Below are 19,959 nucleotides of genomic sequence, written 5' to 3'. Positions count from 1 at the left end.
GGTCTGGAAATCTCTTCCCCCTTTCATCGGCATCCCTTATTCCCCTCAGGAACAGTTGGCTTTCTTTCCAGGGGTGCTTCATGATCCTTTGACTTGGGGAGCTATTCAGGAAGTTCAGTTTTCCAAAGGGGAAAGGGGTTGTACTCCAGAATGCTTTTGGTTCCCAGGAAAGAAGGCATTTGGTGACCCATTCTAGACCTCTGTCATTTATACACCTTTCTGAAGGTCCCTTCCTTTTGGATGTTGTCCCGTCAAACTGTTTTCTCTGCTGCTTCCTCGAGCTTTTCTAATGTCTCTGGACCTCAAGGATGGTTATCTTCACATTCCTATTCATCCCTTTTCAGGAAAATGCTTCCTGGCATTTTCAGTTCTCTGCTTTGCCCTTTAGCCTTTCTACTGCCTCAAGGGTATTCACAAAATGCCTCACTTCTGTGATTGCTTTTTGCAGACTGAGGGGGAATACAGATCTTTCCCTACTTAGACAATCTCCTGCTTTAGGCATCCTCTCCAGAGATTCTACTGCAGCATCTTCACTTTGTCATTTCCCTTCTGCAAAGCCTGGTGTTCACTATATATTTCCAAAAGTCCTTTCTGACTCCTTCACAAGGTCATGTATTTCTTGGGTGCAGGATCCAGACTATTCCAATGCCGGCATCCCTGTCTCCTCGCAAGGCCTTGACTCTGATTTCTTTTTTTCAATCCCTTCTTCCTCTGCCCTTAATCACTACAATGGATTTTGAGAGCTCTAGGTTTTATGGCCTCCATCATTCCTATACTCCTTTTCCCAAACTCCACATGAGAAAACTTCACTGGTTTTGAAAGTGAGTTTGGCTTCAGCATTCTCATCCCCTAGACTACTTAGTTTGTCTTTTTACATACCTCACGTTGGAATTTCAGTGGTGGATTCAGTAGTTGAGACCCAATCCAGGGCTCCCTTTTTAATTCCCTCTTAGTCATGGGCTGTTCACAACCCTTCAGACGTGGGATGGGGAGCATCCTTTGGCTCTCTAAAGGTACAGGGCCCTTGGTTGCCTCAACAAAGGAAAGACCACATCAGTGTCAAAGAAATGAGAGCTCTTCTAGCTTTTCACCCTCTCTTCTTCCTAGGGCCTCTCAAGGTGTTTACAGGCAATACTACAGTGATGTGGTATGTCAACAAGCAAGGGGGGACAAGATCTTACCTCCTTTGTCGGATGGCTCTTCTAGTCTGGGAACTAGCTATCCAGTATTGTGTGCCTCTTCAGACAGTTTATATTCTGTCAGGTCAGAACATTGTGGCAGACTCTCTGAGCAGGTTCATAACACAGTCCCACAAGTGGATGCTTCACAGGGATGTGTTTCTGGGCATTATCCAACAGTTGGGTACACTTCTAGTAGATCTTTTTGCCACCCCTCTGAACAGACAACTCCCCCCTTTTTTTTTTTTTTTTTGCCAGAGTCCTAGCTCCTCTTTTTCTGGAAGGTGGACACCCTCTCTTCTTCTCAAGGTGAATGTTTCTTTATGCCTTTCTTCCACTTCCCCCCAGTCCACTCTTCAAAATGACACTGTGGGTGATAGGATTTTGATGCCTTTTTTTTTAAGACATGCTTAAGGGTCCTGCAGGAGGCCAGGAAGCCAACAACTAGGAAATCCTGCTTATCCAAATGGAAGAGGTTTTCTGTTTGGTGTCTTTCTTGTAACATGGATCCACTTTCTATGAATGTTCCTTTGGTTCTATCTTAGCTGTGTGAACTGCTCAATGCTGGGTTGGCGTATTCTTCTGTTAAGGCCCACTTATCAGCTATTGTTGCTTGTCTGCCTTTATCACTTCCTTTAGCTTCTATATTTGAGGTTAAACGGTTCCTTAAAGGCATCCTTCATGTTAGGCCTCCTGGGAAGCATGTCCTTCCTCCCTGGGATCTTAATTTTATATTAGCAAATTTGATCCAGGCTCCTTTTGAGCCTGCTGCTTCAGCTTCCTTACAGCATTGTTCTTGGAAGACTGTAATTTTGTTAGCCCTTACTTCTGCCAGATGGGTGTCTGAGCTTCAAGCCCTGATGGCTTCTACTCCTTTTTTAGTGTTCCATAAAGACAGGGTGTCCCTTCATACTAATCCTTCTTTTATGCCTAAAGTGGTGAATGAGTTGTCTGTTAATCACTCTATTCATTTGGCCACTTGTTTCCCTTCTCCGCAATCTGCTAGTGAGAAGGTGCTGCATACCTTGGATGTGCATAAACAACTCAGATTTTTATCTGGATAAGACTAAGACTTTCCAGGAATCTGATCACCTTTTTGTTTCCTTTCATACTAGTTCCTTAAGTTTAGCTGTTTCCAAGCAAACTATTTCTTCCTGGATTTCTGAAGTCATTTATTTTTGTTATGCCTTCCATAGCAAGAGCCTTCTTTCTTCTGTTAAGGCTCATTCTACTAGGGTTGTGGCTTTTTCTGGAGTTTTTTTTCCCCCAAGGGTTTCAATACTAACTCTCTTCTTGAGGCAGCTACCTGGATGTCTGTGCATATGTTGACCAAGCGCAATAAGTTGGATGCGAAATGCAGAGCTAGAGCTGGCTGTGTTAGGGCCATTCTTCGTGGGTTCCTGGAGAGCTCTGCTGGTCTATCCTCTCTTGCTACTTCCTGAGCTTTTGCACTCTCCCTGTTGTAAAGAATACTGCAACAATGAAATGGAAGGACGTAGTACAGTTGTGTAAGATCTTACCATAATGGTAAGATGTCCTTCTCTTCACTGTTGCAGTATTCACTCCCTCCCTCCTCCCCCTGGTTCTTTTCTCTTTTGGATGTACTGGTTACCTCTTGTTTTCCTTAGACTGGAGTTCCTGCTGGGCTCTCAATTCTGAGGATAGTACATCTGAATGTCACCTTTATGCCGTACGCTATACGTGGAGAGCATACATGTGATGTATGGCGTACCTTAAAGCAACCTAAAGGCTTTGACATACTGGCTAGACATTGGGCTGCTTTTGGCAAGGGATCCCTATTGTAAAGAATACTGCAACAGTGAAGTGATGGACACTTCTGTTATGGTAAGATCTTAGCACAACTGTACTTTATTTAGGAGGCTTGGAAGGACCTCAGTATGGTGATCCAAATTCCAAAAGATCTGGCCACTTCCTTTGTCTTCCTTTGTATTGGCACGTGGTAGTAAATTCACATTATAGACTCTACTTTTCTGCAGCATCCTTCAAGAGGTAGCCAGTTTCCCAGAATATGGTGACCTGTACTGTCTCCGAAGTAAAGAATCCAGTACTCTGGATTGTTAAAAGAAGCTCATATTTGAGTCTTCCTCGTTTGTAGTAAGTGAGCTTAATTGTTTACCAAATATTTTAGAGAGTCCCAAGTGTGATCTTGGAGTTGAATTTCTTAAGGTGCTGGAGCAGTTACCAGTGGATTAGCAAGAAATCAAAACCTTGATTTTTACCCCGTTGGCAGTGACATCAGTTTCTAACCTTTCATGCGCCTGAAACATAGTAAGTAGTGCACCAGGCAGCAGTTACCATCTGTCACTACATATGGCCTCTGCTAATTTTTTTTTCTTTTTTGAGAATTTTAAAACTTCCGTCTTGAATGCCCCTGCTTAATGGTTGTAATCTTTTCAGGACATGTATGGGAAAAAACTGCAGATAATAAGAGAAGACATTAAGTCTATCTCAGCTGTGTTCATTTCCAAACACCATAGAGAACCTTCATTTGGGACCAAGAAAAGTAAGCAAATGCAACAGCACCAGCTCTTTACAGAATGGGTACCTGCACAGAGACAGGAATAATCTACAGAAAAATAGGGATTGAATGTGTCTCAACATTTCTCAACCACTGAGCAATCTTAGCAGAGCACCTAAAGGCCTGCCCAACTGCTTCACTCCAGAGGCATTTGGTGGTCACCTACCCCTCCGTTTCCCTGCATAGATGGCAATCACGTATGGCAGATGGATAAAGACAGCTGTATCCAGAGGCTACAAAATCCCATTTCACAACAATACCAAAGCCATACTTTTCCCCATTAGCTAATGTACTCCCCTTTAAAGAAGAGTGGCAGAAAGAGAAGTAAATATCATCTCAAAGTGAGGCATTTATCCAGTCCCACCAGGTCATATAGGACCTGAATATTCTTCAAGATTGTTTTTATCAAAAATTATTTTTGGTTCTCAAAAAAATATAAACAAACAGTAAAGGACTTCAGGTCAGTTCTAGTTCTAAGTAGTCTAAAGTAGTTCATCGTCAAACACACATTCTTGGATGGTCTCTTGCCTGTCAAAGGTGTTTACTTGCCACAGCCCCCATGGTATTTAGCAAATGCATGCCTGTGGTAATGGCTTATCAGAGGTTACAAAAGAATGAAGTCTTCGATTACTGGAATCACTAGCTGCTCGCTACAGCAATGTATAGAAAGGCCTTTGAAAGCATGGGATGTTTTATTCTCAACATTTCAGGCCTTGGGTATAATGTTGAACACTGCAAAATTGCATTTGAAACCCTCGAAGAATCTGACTTTAATAAGATGCAGCTTAGACAGTCAGAATTGCCGAGTCAGCATGCTTCATGAGAAAATTGTTCCCATTCAGAAGACAGTAAATCTAAATTGTTCAACAATCTTCAGAACTGGTGCAGTTTTACCTCCGTGTTGGCATCTTACAGTAGCCATTACAGTTTTACTACCTCATGCAACGTTCCTGTTAAGGGACTTTCACTGGACGCTCTGTACAGAGTAGTGCCAAATATTGGATTCTCTAAACTCTCAAATTAAAATTTCCAGTTCTTGGAGTACATATCTGGGTTGGCGGATGCATTTATCCATCTTCTGTCAGAACTGTTCAAAATAACTTTGTTATAATAGGAGATAAGCTGTACATAAATGTGCTGGAGATTAGCAGTACTACTTACTGTACAAGCCCTTCAAGATTGTGTTCCACAAGGTGCTGTTGCAATTCATTCAGACAAGACCATGATTAGTTATATGAAAAGTAGGAAGGAACCTGGTCTTAACCTTTTTGCCAAGATACAATGTGTGTAAAAGAACAGGATTTAATATTGAAACCATTAATAGCAACCCACATCTTGCATCAAGCCAAATTTCTGGTGGATAAGGCTCGGTGGACAAGTTCTGATACTGCTGGTGGTCTCTAAACTTATCTTTAGAATGGAGAATATTCCATCACTGGGGAAGCCTTGGAGCAATTCCTTTGCATCCCAGACCCATTTTCAAGTGCATTGACTTCATTTCCCACATTAACCCTCCAGGGTATCCACCAGGAATGCTGTAGTTTGCAGGTGGCCCATGAGACTTCCTGCATGGTTTTATCTACTCATTTACAACTTCATCCAGAAAATGAAGACCAACTAGTCCCAGGACATTCTCATAACTTTGTTTTGGCCTGAGCAAGTCTGGTTTCCTCTATTATAACCTCTTCATCTGGAGAGGCTTTTGTGTCCAAGACCCTTCAGAAGCCTTCTTGATCAAGTGTCTGGGAAACCTCACCCATACTTTCATATCATTAAAGTAATCACTTAGTGTTTCCACTTCCAGGAGTGGCCATGGTTGCTGCACTTCACAGGGTTGTCCAAATGCTCATCTCTGTGTAGACACCAGAGGTTAAGAAAGCATGTAAAAGAGATATGAGCTAAGCTACTGCTGACTGTTTAGTCTCCTTTTCATCTCTTGTTCCTGACATTCTGGATTACTTATCTCAGTTTTTTAAAGATGTGTATTAAATCAAAAAGAAAAAAAAAATAACCTGCAGCATGAGTTAATGTGCATTTATAGAAAATAAAGCAAACTGTAATAATCGATACCATTCTTACTGTCCCGTAGTATACGTTTTATTAACGATTTTCACTCTTGCCATCATTATGTAAATTGCTCAAATCATGCCTTCCCTTAAACATTGCCCTTCCTCGTGAATATTATTCTACATTCTACATTTTTTTATGAAATGTACTTCGCATTACTCAAGTCTCCCATTCTTTTATCACTTTACAAGTGGAGCCAGAAACTGAATAGGTTATCAAGAAGAGATAATCAGCAAAGCATATAGAATAATGTTTGATAGCCATCAGAATCTATCAGACAGCAGAAAATGTTGGAAATGAAAATTAGAAAAACAAATTATAAAAAAGCAAGAGGAAAATTGTAGATCCCCTAGATATGCTATGAAATCCAAAAGATTTAGTATATTTGTATGGAAATGTCTATATAGACATAGTAGGTACATTCATACTCCAAGCCCCCCCATGGAGAATAAATTGCTAGAGATGTAAAGCCAAGTAGAGAGGAAATTAAGAGCACATTTTCTGGGAATGTGTGACGTTAATAGGATTTAAGGACTCCCTAAATGTCCTGACACGGTTGTTTGGAGAACATATTATAATAATCAATGCTGTGATGTTGCCAAGTTGGAGTTAAGGTTTAGAAATGCAGAGGCTAAGTAAGGCCTTAAATTTAATACCATTAACTGCCAAAAAAGCAGTTACACAGAAGTGGAAATCAAAAATTAAACCAGCAGTAAATGAACTGAATGAAGTAAAATAAGCAAACTCATAGCTAGGCTTATTACACAATAGTGGAATTAAGTGTTATAAAAATCATTGGTGTATTTGGGAACATTATACGTAAAATTATACTCAAATAGTTAATTAAAATAAGTAGTAATTAAAAGATGTACAAATGTGCTCTATGTGAGTAAGGAACAGAATTATGATTGAGCTTGAATGTACAATGCATGCACATGATAATAGAAATGTTATTGACATTTTCTTTTGATTGCAAGTAATGTATGTGATCTCATTTTATAAATTAGTAATTTGAGAAGTAAAATTGCTGTAAAAATGCACACACACAAAATTCCTTGGCTTCATTTAAGCTGCGCAAAGCCCTTAGTCTTCTTTGGAACCTAATTTTTGTACTGGAAAGCTAGCTTTACCTTCTCCTGAGTTGGAATTTTAGCAGAATTAAAGATCTTGACATACAAAATCCTATTTTTAGTGGTAGTCATGTTGGCCAGACAAATTTTCTGTGCTGTAGGCTCTGTGTGTTAATTTCCCTTCTGTAATTTTTCGCAAGTAAAGAGTAATGTTATATCCCGTTCCTTCATTTATACCCAAAGAGGTGATAGAAGTCAATCTGATCCAACCTTTTAATCTTCAGCTTTTTTCACCAATTACTGCTGTAAATGGGAGTATTTTTTGCATTATCTAGATGTTCATAGGAATCTGAGATTTTACATACATAAAAGGAGATATTTCTGAAAAGGCAATCCGTTTTAGTTTCTTTTGGGCAAAGCAAGGTGAGAATTGAAAATACTTAAACTGACTCTTGCAAGGTGACTTACCGAATGCATTAAATTGTGCTACAAAGACTGATAAAGAACATCTGGCATTTCAGAAAAAGACATTGTACTAGGGATATTGCTTCCTTCAATGCTTTCTTTGCATATACATTAGTAAATATTTTCTGCATCCTGACTTTGGCTTCTCTGCATATTTCACAAGACTATAGAAGTTGGATGAGTTGTCAAGAGAATTATTTGAGGGCCACCATATTACATAGGTTCCTGTTATCAGCCCAGAAAGCTGTGTTGGGTTATTTGTGAAAAGCTGAAGGGAATGGGCTGGGTGATAGTTATGCAAGTTATGTACTTTATCTAGATCGATTACTATCTTAAGTCCATCTTCAACAAACCTACCTACCATCTCCTTTCTTTGGTATTTGGAGATGTTTGATAGGAGGGTGCTCATGTAGATAACTCATCACTGGCCTGTGTATCTGAATGCTCAAAAATATGAGAGAGAGAATGCAAAGGCACAAAAATATTTGGAAAGATAGAAGGAACTAGAGCCTGGAAAGGTTTTCAGGTGCTGAGTTGTCCTGAACCAGAGGTACAGTCCCGAGGTTGAAGAGGATGCAACTATATCATCTACTGCTGTTATTATTGTAATTAACATAATTTTCATTTCTTTGTGGTCAAGATAGTATTTCTCCAGGGACTCTGTAAAAGATATTAAGTGACTGTCATTGATGTAATGACTGCATGATCCCCTTGTTAACTGTTCTAAACCAGTGGCACATGATAGAGGAGTACAGCTTGCAGTACTCCCGAGAATGCTAGCTGTGTATACACCAGCATGGGATACACCTATCAGACTGCATTCAGCACCAGTTTACCTTAATTGTACTGTTGAATGTGTGGTATTATTACTTGGGTGAGAGCATTGAGCATCTGAAGTAAATCACTGTTTTAGCTGATCAGTTACAGAGCATGTGTAGTGATCTGATATGAAAACGTGGATTGAACCAGCTGTACGATTTTGCAGTACACAGAATTATTGTATGCATTTTGTGTCACAAATGGGGTGGGGGAGTTTATGCCAAAAAATAGTTTTACTGTTTTTGGAGGATGTTCCACTCATGCTTGTGGCTAGTTGTATGTTTTGAGAGGTATGCCACTTGCATTTATGTAATGAAGACCATGATGAGATGAAGTCATCCAAGCCCATACATGACACGGTGCAGTTTGAGAGGCAGTAATTCCCTGTTTGTGTCACGACCTATAGGAAAGCATTGTCACCCTTTGTTTGAAGATGTCAGTCTGACATGTATGATTTTCTGTCCAGATCCTGCCCAACAACAGCAATTCAGGTGGGAAAAATTCACAGCGAGACCAGAAGTATTGGGTAGGTAGGAGGTAATGTATTTTAAAATGTTTGTGTACAGCAAAGGATAGAGTGTGCGCTTCCTCACTGTGATTTTATAGTATTGGCATGTGTCTTTATAGAAAATAAAAACAGTGAATTCCTTTCTTCTGTGCCCTTTCATTCGTTTTGGCCCTTAGACTGAGTGATCCGAAAATACTGATGTCTGTGAAGGTGTTCAGTGGAGAGCTTATGGCTGTGCAGAGAGGTATAGCAGCATTAAATGAAAAAATGTTACTTTTCTTTTTTAATTTCTCCAGGCCTTTTGGGTTTCTAATAGTATGACGGGAATGGACCCCAATCCTAAGTCAAAGTACGATTAAAGTCCATGAAATTAGTATTGTTTCAATCTTTGATGCCAGCCAGTAGTGCTCTTCGTAGTACCCACAATGTGCCCAGTAATGACTCCTGCAGTTTGTATGACATGACATGTATTAGTAACATATCTAAATACGATTGTAAATTCTTTTTTATAAAAAAACAAGTAATCTCCGTGGTATCCCCGAAGTCTCAAAACAACCCACTAAAGTGTAGTGGGTCCAAAAACAAAACCGTGCAAGAAACTTCTCTGTGTGGAAGATTTTCAGTCCATATATTTCTTGTTATTCACTGTATATTAATCAGATCAGACAATAGTAGTAGAAGTAGCGAACGTAAACTCATCTTAACTCAAAACAAAACTGAAGGTAATAATAAAAAATATATAATTGTACAGCATTACATGACTAATTGTATTTTATTTTATTCTACAAATTGGTTTTAAATACCATTTTAAATCAGTTGAAATGTAAGTGTATATTTTGTTTCCATCATCATACACACATTTTTTATTTAAATTTTTTTTCTGGTTCTTTTTTCCACTTTATTCAAAATGACGTGTAATAACAATACTAACTAATTATACAATTATATAGGTTTTTGGGGTTGTTGTACACAGACCTGAAGAAGTCTAGAAGGACGAAAGCGATCTTTAACAATAGGTTATGAAAATAGAAATTGATTTTTATATGCAAAATGTATATTTATATATTTTTTTTGATTGCCAGATGAACTAAAGTTGATATATTTCCAGCCGTGTATTATATTGTCTTGGATAAAATCACAGACTTAATAATCTACTTAACAATTTGGTTAAATAAGAGGTACCACATCATTATATAATTTTATTTAAAGTACATAAGGGTTATATATTATTATGACAGCTACTAAGTAGGGTAGGACCAGCTCGAATGTCACACTAATGGGGGAAGGGATGTGAATTTAACATGTGTACCAATAACACTTCGTTTTACAGCACAATAAACCACTCCCATGCCTGATAAAAAGTATATAGATATATATATATTTAGAAAGCTTGTGAGGAAATTATTACTCTATTTTTATTTTACTTGGATCACTTGTCTGTCTACTTAATAAAGGATTTTCTACTGGAAACAGACTGCCTGCCTTGCTTGGATTACTTTTGAATGCTTAGTTATGCTGTACAATTATATATTTTCTATTACTTTTTGTTTTTGTTTTGACTTAAGACGAGTTTACGTTCGCTACTTCTACTACTATTGTCTGATCTGATTAATATACAGTGATTAACTAGAAATATATGGACTGAAAATCTTCCACACAGAGAAGTTTCTTACACTGTTAAATTCTTTTTTATTAGACCCATTGCTCCTACTACTATTGGAACTGCCTGGGTATTTTCTTCCACATTGCTTTCATTTCTGCTTGCAGATCCTGATATTTTATGACTTTGTGTGTCTCTGTACGTAAGACACTTGTGTGTGTCAATTTCAATGATCAATGCTACCCTTGTCTTCTTTTCTTGGACCACTATATCTGATTTTCTGGCATCTGTCTTTTGAATTGTTGGTAATGGATGATCCTATGTGATGTAGACTTCTTCATTTTCTATAATGCTTTGTGGCTCATGTTTCCATTGTTTTTCAGTCACTTCAGTACCATAATGTTTGCACAATCCTCAGTGCAACAGTCTCGCCACATTATTAGGATTTTCATTATACAGTCCTGCCATTAGTATGTTGCAACCAGCAACAAGGTGTGCAACTGTTTCCAGTTCGGTTTTGCAAAACCTACATTTGTCTGTTTCTCCCACATGTTCAGTGGACTTTATAAACCAACATGTATGCAGCCCACTATCTTGGGTCACCTGTAATTAACCTTTCATCTCCTGATTTGAATTCACCTCTCCTTAACCATTCCTGTGTTCGTCCCTGATCAACGTGAGGTTCTTCCAGAAGTTTTCTATACTTGCAACTATATTTATGCTTTTTCCACATTTCTTGCCTTCTCATCTGATACTTCACCTTATATCCTTTCTTTTGTTTTTTGGCACATTCAGTTGCTGCCTGATTTTTATCTACTTCTGGTTTGATTTCCATTCCTGCCAATAATTCATGCTCACTAGGGTGGCAGCGGCCACGAAAAGGAGATGTCGGAATCTTCCTCATCTGTCCATCCCCTAACAGAGATTCTAGGACTATGGACAGGTGCGGAAGCGCATTTTTAGTTCAGCGGCTTTTTCTATGCGATCCCTGAACTATTTGACCCACTTCACCACGACTACAGAGGGATCTAATCAAAGAGTTGGGAGATACCCTCCAGGGTACTACAGATACTGCTGTCTCAGAGAAAGTTACAGCACAACTCAATACCCTTACATCCATTGTAAACTCGTCCATGAGGCTGATCTCGCGGCGAAGGATGAGTAGGGCAGCAACTTCAGCGATTGCTCTTCGTAGACCATCCTGGATACGCTTATGTTCATTTGGAAGCCTTCAAGTCTTCCTTTACTAACGCCCCATTTGACGGTGCCACTCTCTTTGGCCCCAAAGTAAAGGAGACCCTTACCCAGTGTGAGCAGGAGGGGAAAGACTCTGTCTGCTGTCGGAGTCCGTTTTTCCACCCTATCCAGACCGTACCCCAAAGAGCAGCAGTGGAAAAATGTGGTTTGAAAACCCCAAGGATCTTTCCCAGGCACACAGGGTGATGCCCCCTCTAGAGGCAGAGGAGGGGGCAGAGGTGGAAGACGCCGCCCTGGTGGCAGAGGGGGTCCGCAAAACCAAGGTGACAGGGATACCCCCCCTGGAGGCCCGACTGTCCTGCTCTGGAGGCAGTCGGGGGTCGCTTAGCTTTATACCCTCAGGCCTGGCAAAATCTTACTTCAGACAACTGGGTAAAAAGCGTTGTTATCAGAGGTTACAGAATACCCTTCCTATCCCCCCCATTCCAAAGAGAAGACTCCCAGATGTGCCGCCCCATCTGCGAGACCCAGCAGCTATAGAAATTTCAAAGCTGCTAGAAAAAAAGTGTCATCCAACCAGTCCCAGCGGACCAAAGAGGATTCGGAACTTACTCCAGGTTCTTTTTAGTTCCAAAGAAGACAGGGGACTGGAGGCCGATTCTGGACCTAAGCAACCTGAATACCTTCGTCAAGAAAGAAAAGTTCCGAATGGTCACGCTTCAATCGATCCTTCCATTCTTACAGAAGGACGACTGGATGTGCTCAATAGATCTGAAGGACGCATACTACCTCATCAAAATGGCCAGGGCGTCCAGGGATCACTTGCGCTTCCGGATGGGAGCCAGTCACTTTCAGTTTCGAGCCCTGCCCTTTGGTCTGACCTCAGCCCCCAGGGTTTTCACCAAATGCATGGCAGTGGTAGCGTCTAACCTGAGATGCCTAGGATTCCAGGTGTTTCTGTATCTGGACGACTGCCACCACCCAGCGTCAACTGATACAGGCCAGGGATTACACTCTACAGCTTTGTGTTCACCTCGGAATTTCCGTAAATTTCGAAAAATCTTTACTACAGCCATCACAGCATATCTTATTCATAGGAGCGGAATTGGATACGCATCATTTAATTCTAAGGCTTCCTCCAGAAAGGATAGCTTCACTACAAAGCCATATATCTCTTCTTCTGTCATCCAGAAAATCCCCAGCAAGACTGGTTCTGAAGGTTTTGGGTCTCATGGCAGCTTCTCTCATTGCGATACCATTGGGAAGACTGCACATGAGAGTTCTACAATGGCTACTGTTTGCACAATGGTGGTTCAACAGCTACCTCTGACACGAAATTCTGATCACGAACACATGCAAATCACACCTAGTCTGGTGGCTTCAGACTTGCAACCTTTCCAGCGGAAGACCATTTGTGCTACCCACGCCGACAGCTACGGTGACCACGGACGCTTCCCTGATAGGGTGGGGGGCATCTTTCAGGGACAGACAGTCCAAGGCGAATGGACCAATTTAGAGTACAATCTGCACATCAATGTTCTAGAGTTGAGGCAGTGTTTCTAAGCGTTGCAACACTTTGCTCCCCTTCTTCCTCTAGGGACTGTTGCAGTTCAGGCGGACAACATGTCCGTAGTCTGGTACATAAACAAACAAGGGGAACCAAGTCTTATCAGCTATGCAGAGAGGCCATGAGAATTTGGCAATGGGCGGGTCCACGGGTCGCTTTCTGATCATAGCGCTTATCCGGGGTCATCCAGCGTCATAGCCGACAGGCTGAGCAGAGCAATACTGCTGCCTCACGGTGGTCCCTCAAACAGTCAGTTGCGAAGAAGATTTTTACGCAAGTGGGGCCAACCTTCCTGCGACCTCTTTGCGTCTCTAATGAGCGCCAAATGCAGGAGCTACTTTGCTCTATTACCCCTCCAGGAAGTCCCAGGGGCGCTGATTCACGATTGGCCCCGGGTCTCCTGTCGCTTTTCCTCCGTTCCCCTGATTGCAAAGTTTCTGCAGAAAGCCAACAACCTGCAAAGGGCGATAATCCTCATTGCCCCATTCTGGCCTCGTCAAATTTGGTTCCCCTTTCTTCTGGCACATCGCATTCGGGGACCTTGGATCCTGGACCCAGAGCCAGATCTACTGACTCACTCGTCAGGGGTTCCCCACCCCTCGCTCTGGTCACTCCATCTAGCAGCTTGGCTGCTCCGCTTCCCTTCTTAGCCAGGTCTGATCTTCTCTCACCTGCAGTTCAGAATATACTAGTGGCTTCTCATAAAGCTTCCACTACAAAGACCTACACTAGTAAATGGAAGCGTTTTGTATTCTGGGCAAATTTACAGCACTTGGACCCTGTCATAGCTCCGTTAAATAAGATCTTGGAGTTTTTAACAGAATTGTTCCACCAAGGAGCGTCTCCGGCCACTTTAAGAGTGCAATTGGCTGCCATTTCCAACTTTCATGTGGAAGAATGTGGGGCACCTATTATGGCTCACAGACTTTGTAAGGCCTTTTTAAAAGGGTCTTTCCATATTAGACCACCAGTTAGAACTCCTACATTGCCTTGAAATCTAAACCTTTTATTATCTAAATTGATGTTACCCCCTTTTGAGCCAGCCTCCTCTTGTCCATTGAAGTATTTGTCGTGGAAGACCCTCTTCTTGGTAGCCATTACATCCGCTAGGCGAGTATCTGAGCTTCAGGCTCTTTCCATTAAACACCCTTATTTGATTTTTCACTCGGACAGAGTATCACTTCGCACTAATCCATCCTTTCTCCCCAAAGTTTGCTCTATTAATAACATTAATCAATCCATTGAATTACCTACCTTTTTCAAAAATCACTCCAATAAATTGGAGTATATGTTACACAAGTTGGATGTCCATAGACAACTTAGATTTTACTTGGATAGAACAAAGGATCACAGGAAATCTGATCAACTTTTTGTAGCTTTTGCTGACAGCAGGAAAGGTGTAGCAGTTACTAAACGAACCCTTTCCAAATGGCTAACTGATTGCATTATATTAGTTTATGATTCTTCAAATCAAACTTTATCTGTCAAACCCAAGGGACACTCTACAAGATCAGTGTCTACATCCCTGGCTCATGCAGCTCGCCTGCCATTAGACACTATTTGTGCAGCTGCTACTTGGTCTAAACCACACACATTCATCTCTCATTACAAAGTAAACAGGGTTTCTAGGGACAGGGCAACCTTTGGTTCCACTGTGCTCAAGAGCGTTCTCCATGAGTTCCTCAGGAACATGGAGCTAGGGGCCTACCCAGGTGTAAGAACAAGCGGCGAGATTGAACACTCTCACATTTAGAAGTTATGTCCTTACCATAGCGTTCCATGTGGAGTGTTCATCTGCGCTTTTTCGTTAAATTTCCACCCTCCCACCCTCAGGAAGAACGTTCAGTTTGGTGCCTGGTCTGGTTTATTCTGCTTCTGCATTCGCAGTTGTTGTATATATATATGATGTACATAGGTATATATATAGATATAAGTGTTCTTGCATTTATGTAGTTTTGCATGAGTGTGTTCTCTCTCTGACTGCTGGTTTGCTTGCAAACTAGATCTGAGGTAAAGGCAGAGGGGGATTGTGGGAGTTAGGTTGGTCTCGAGCTTCTTCTCGATGCAGAGCTTGCAGGCGGCCGACACGGAGCCGAGGATCGGCTCCGAACCCAGGTGTAAGAACAAAGGCGAGATGAACACTCCACATGGAACGTTATGGTAAGGACATAACTTCTAATTTTAGCTGATCAGTTACAGAGCATGTGTAGTGATCTGATATGAAAACGTGGATTGAACCAGCTGTGCGATTTTGCAGTACACAGAATTATAGTATGCATTTTGTGTCACAAATGGGGTGGGGGAGTTTATGCCAAAAAATAGTTTTACTGTTTTTGGAGGATGTTCCACTCATGCTTGTGGCTAGCTGTATGTTTTGAGAGGTATGCCACTTGCATTTATGTAATGAAGACCATGATGAGATGAAGTCATCCAAGCCCACACATGACACGGTGCAGTTTGAGAGGCAGTAATTCCCTGTTTGTGTCACGACCTATAAGAAAGCATTGTCACCCTTTGTTTGAAGATGTCAGTCTGACATGTATGATTTTCTGTCCAGATCCTGCCCAACAACAGCAATTCAGGTGGGAAAAATTCACAGCGAGACCAGAAGTATTGGGTAGGTAGGAGGTAATGTATTTTAAAATGTTTGTGTACAGCAAAGGATAGAGTGTGAGCTTCCTCACTGGGATTTTATAGTATTGGCATGTGTCTATAGAAAATAAAAACAGTGAATTCCTTTCTTCTCTGCCCTTTCATTCGTTTTGGCCCTTAGACTGAGTGATCCGAAAATACTGATGTTTATGAAGGTGTTCAGTGGAGAGCTTATGACTGTCCAGAGAGGTATAGCAGCATTAAATGAAAAATTGTTACTTTTCTTTTTTTAATTTCTCCAGGCCTTTTGGGTTTCTAATAGTATGACGGAAATGGACTCCAATCCTAAGTCAAAGTACGATTAAAGTTCATGAAATTAGTATTGTTTCAATCTTTGATGCCAGCCAGTAGTGCTGTTCGTAGTACCCACAATGTGCCCAGTTATGACTCCTGCAGTTTGTATGACGTGACATGTATTAGTAACATATCTAAATACCATTGTAAATTCTTTTTTATAAAAGACAAATAATCTCCGTGGTATCCCCGAAGTCTCAAAACAACCCACTAAAGTGTAGTGGGTCCAAAAACAAAACCGTGTAAGAAACTTCTCTGTGTGGAAGATTTTCAGTCCATATATTTCTTGTTATTCACTGTATATTAATCAGATCAGACAATAGTAGTAGAAGTAGCGAACGTAAACTCATCTTAAGTCAAAACAAAACAGAAAGTAATAATAGAAAATATATAATTGTACAGCATTACATGACTAATTGTATTTTATTTTATTCTACAAATTGGTTTTAAATACCATTTTAAATCAGTTGAAATGTAAGTGTATGTTTTGTTTCCATAATCATACATACATTTTTTATTTAAATTTTTTTTCTGGTTCTTTTTTCCACTTTATTCAAAATGACGTGTAATAACAATACTAACTAATTATACAATTATATAGGTTTTTAGGGTTCTTGTACACAGACCTGAAGAAGTCTAGAAGGACGAAAGTGATCTTTGTTAACAATAGGTTATGAAAATAGAAATTGATTTTTATATGCAAAATGTATATTTATATATTTTTTTTTATTGCCAAATGAACTAAGGTTGATATATTTCCAACCGTGTATTATATTGTCTTGGATAAAATCACAGACTTAATAATCTACTTAACAATTTGGTTAAATAAGAGGCACCACATCATTATATAATTTTATTTAAAGTACATAAGGGTTATATATTATTATGACAGCTACTAAGTAGGGTAGGACCAGCTCGAATGTCACACTAATGGGGGAAGGGATGTGAATTTAACATGTGTACCAATAACACTTCGTTTTACAGCACAATAAACCACTCCCATGCCTGATAAAAAGTATATAGATATATATATATTTAGAAAGCTTGTGAGGAAATTATTACTGTATTTTTGTTTTACTTGGATCACTTGTCTGCCTACTTAATAAAGGATTTTCTACTGGAAACCGACTGCCTGCCTTGCTTGGATTACTTTTGAATGCTTAGTTATGCTGTACAATTATATATTTTCTATTACTTTTTGTTTTTGTTTTGACTTAAGATGAGTTTACGTTCGCTACTTCTACTACTATTGTCTGATCTAATTAATATACAGTGATTAACTAGAAATATATGGACTGAAAATCTTCCACACAGAGAAGTTTCTTGCACTGTTAAATTCTTTTTTATAAGACCCGTTGCTCCTACTACTGTTGGAACTGCCTGGGTATTTTCTTCCACATTGCTTTCATTTCTGCTTGCAGATCCTGATATTTTATGACTTTGTGTGTCTCTGTACGCAAGACACTTAGTGTGTCAATTTTAATGATCAATGCTACTCTTGTCTTCTTTTCTTGGACCACTATATCTGGTTTTCTGGCATCTGTCTTTTGAATTGTTGGTAATGGATGATCTCATGTGATATAGACTTCTTCATTTTCTATGATGCTTTGTGGCTCATGTTTCCAGTGTTTTTCAGTCACTTCAGTACCGTAATGTTTGCACAATCCTCAGTGCAACAGTCTCGCCACATTATTAGGATTTTCATTATACAGTCCTGCCATTAGTATGTTGCAACCAGCAACAAGGTGTGCAACTGTTTCCAGTTCAGTTTTGCAAAACCTACATTTGTCTGTTTCTCCCACATGTTCAGTGGACTTTATAAACCAACATGTATGCAGCCCGCTATCTTGGGCCACCTGTAATTAACCTTTCATCTCCTGATTTGAATTCACCTCTCCTTAACCATTCCTGTGTTCGTCCCTGATCAACGTGAGGTTCTTCCAGAAGTTTTCTATACTTGCAACTATATTTATGCTTTTTCCACATTTCTTGCCTTCTCATCTGATACTTCACCTTATATCCTTTCTTTTGTTTTTTGGCACATTCAGTTGCTGCCTGATTTTTATCTACTTCTGGTTTGATATCCATTCCTGCTTGACGCCAATAAGCTTCTGCTAGATAAAGCAGAGAAGTCATCTTAGATTTATTCTCATGTTTCAAAACATTCACTACGTTTGGGTCTTGAGGTCAGCAGATGTGTGTGGAGTCCCACGATTGCAGATCTGTACATATACTTTTGTATATACATATACTTTTTCTGTGTGGTAGTTTTAATGAAGTTCAAGATTTAATATTAATGTTGAATGTGTGCTGGTTAAGAGGGCCCAGCAATACATTTGCACACATTGTCTAAGTATTTTTCTTTTTTTATACATTTAAGCTGCTTCTGTGCACCATCTTTGGGTGGTCCTTGCCCTCCCCACCAGCACTAAGATATTTCACACGTCTTAGCACAACTGCTGGCAGGCACAAATGGATGACCCACCATTCAACCTTTGCTTGTGGAGTTGCTTGCAAGTCTGTCAGGTATATATATTTGTATGTTACTTGTTAAGGTTGCAGGTGTCAAAGTTTCAGTGTTTATTTGTGGAAAGTGTTTGCGCACTCATTGGGGCTGAACTGGTTTACCCAGGCTGGTCACTCTTTGTCACAGTGAGCATCAGCATTGGTACTCAAGCTTCTGAGTGCATGCATTTTAAGAAAGAATGCCTTATGACCACTGCAGATGAACACAATTATTGACCCTTCAGTTGGGGCATCCTCATGCATTAGCTGATGTAGTAAGAGTGTAACGAATATTTGTATTAGTAATGAGTGTTTTCAGATGAGCTTAATATCAGTCATCCCTCCTCCTTCTTAGAGGTGGTAACATACTTTACTCTTACGATGTTTGTTTACTGTTACAGCAGAAGAGGAGGAGAATCAAATCCAGCTGGAGTTGGGACATCTTACCAAACTCTTAGATGAAGAGCTTTGGGCTGATATTTCAGCTCTACGAGTGCAAAATGTTGTTACCGTTATATCTGGTCCACTGCGGAAGCTAAAAGTGTTTGGAGAATACTGTGTAGCAGAGAAGCACCAGGTTGGTAATGGCAGATAAACCTAATATTTGTTCACAGGGAACAAGAGAATTGTTCAATATTTCCTTTTCTCTCTGCATGCTTTAATGCTTTTTTATTGGCATAAGTTTGCCATCGCATTGATGTTCATTTTTGTATATACTTGGGTACTTTTCCTTGTTAAATGTTTTTTTTTCTTTTGACACTTATAGTAGTGTGTACAAAGTGCTGCCCCATTATCAGTAAAATAATTAAATTTAACTTCCGTTTCCATCTGCACCTACCACTGTGGTATGTGGTCAGCCTTCCTGTGCTCTTGTACATTGTTTTTTTTAAACATTCAGTCAGGTTTTAATCACAAATGTTTACATGTCTTTAGTTGTGCAATAGTTACTGGCTAAGTTTCACTGTGCTTGCATTCACATATATGGTCTATCACACAAAGTTTTCTGCCTTTGTTCAGGAGATGCTAGGTGCTTTTATATTGAGCTTTAATTTTCACTTCTGCATATACATACATTCTGATGTAGAATTCTTTTACTATGTAGTGCTTTTTTAAGTTTTGGTTCTGCAGCCACCACATTGCTTTATTTGCTGTTTGTCCCAGCACTGTCAAACATGTCAAATTTAACAACTAATCATCCTGCCTGGAGACACGATGCCTTTGTTCCTGTGGCTCTGGAATATTACCTGAGCAGTTTGATGTCCAGAAGTGATGCACAGGGTTGGAATGTACTCATTTCAGTTGCTGATATATCTATCTGTTATGTACTATGTGGTTAGTCATAATGTATATATGTTTATGATGGTGTGCTGACCATCTGCTTCAACCATATGTTGGTTTATATCAGGTTCTCATGAATTATTATGTATTCTCTTCAGCATTTATTTTCTTCCCCAGTCCAGCTGTGAATAAGCATGTCTCATCCCAATCCAGGGTCATC

General features: G+C 40.0%; 1 protein-coding gene across 1 annotated transcript in view; it reads left to right on the top strand.

Annotated features, from left to right (window-relative positions):
• Positions 1-19,959, top strand: part of MDN1 (midasin AAA ATPase 1) — a 3,484,183-nt gene that overhangs the window by 2,889,112 nt on the left and 575,112 nt on the right. The window contains exon 82 of the mRNA XM_044071809.1: positions 18,863-19,038. Within this exon, the coding sequence (XP_043927744.1) occupies positions 18,863-19,038 (176 nt within the window). The remainder of the gene's footprint in view (positions 1-18,862; positions 19,039-19,959) is intronic.

Source organism: Protopterus annectens, chromosome 1.part0, assembly GCF_019279795.1.
Source record: "Protopterus annectens isolate FY-2018-M chromosome 1.part0, PAN1.0, whole genome shotgun sequence".
In the NCBI taxonomy this organism is placed as follows: Eukaryota; Metazoa; Chordata; order Ceratodontiformes; family Protopteridae; genus Protopterus; species Protopterus annectens.
The sequence above is the reverse complement of the archived record's forward strand: the minus strand, read 5'-3'. Positions and strand labels throughout refer to the sequence as shown.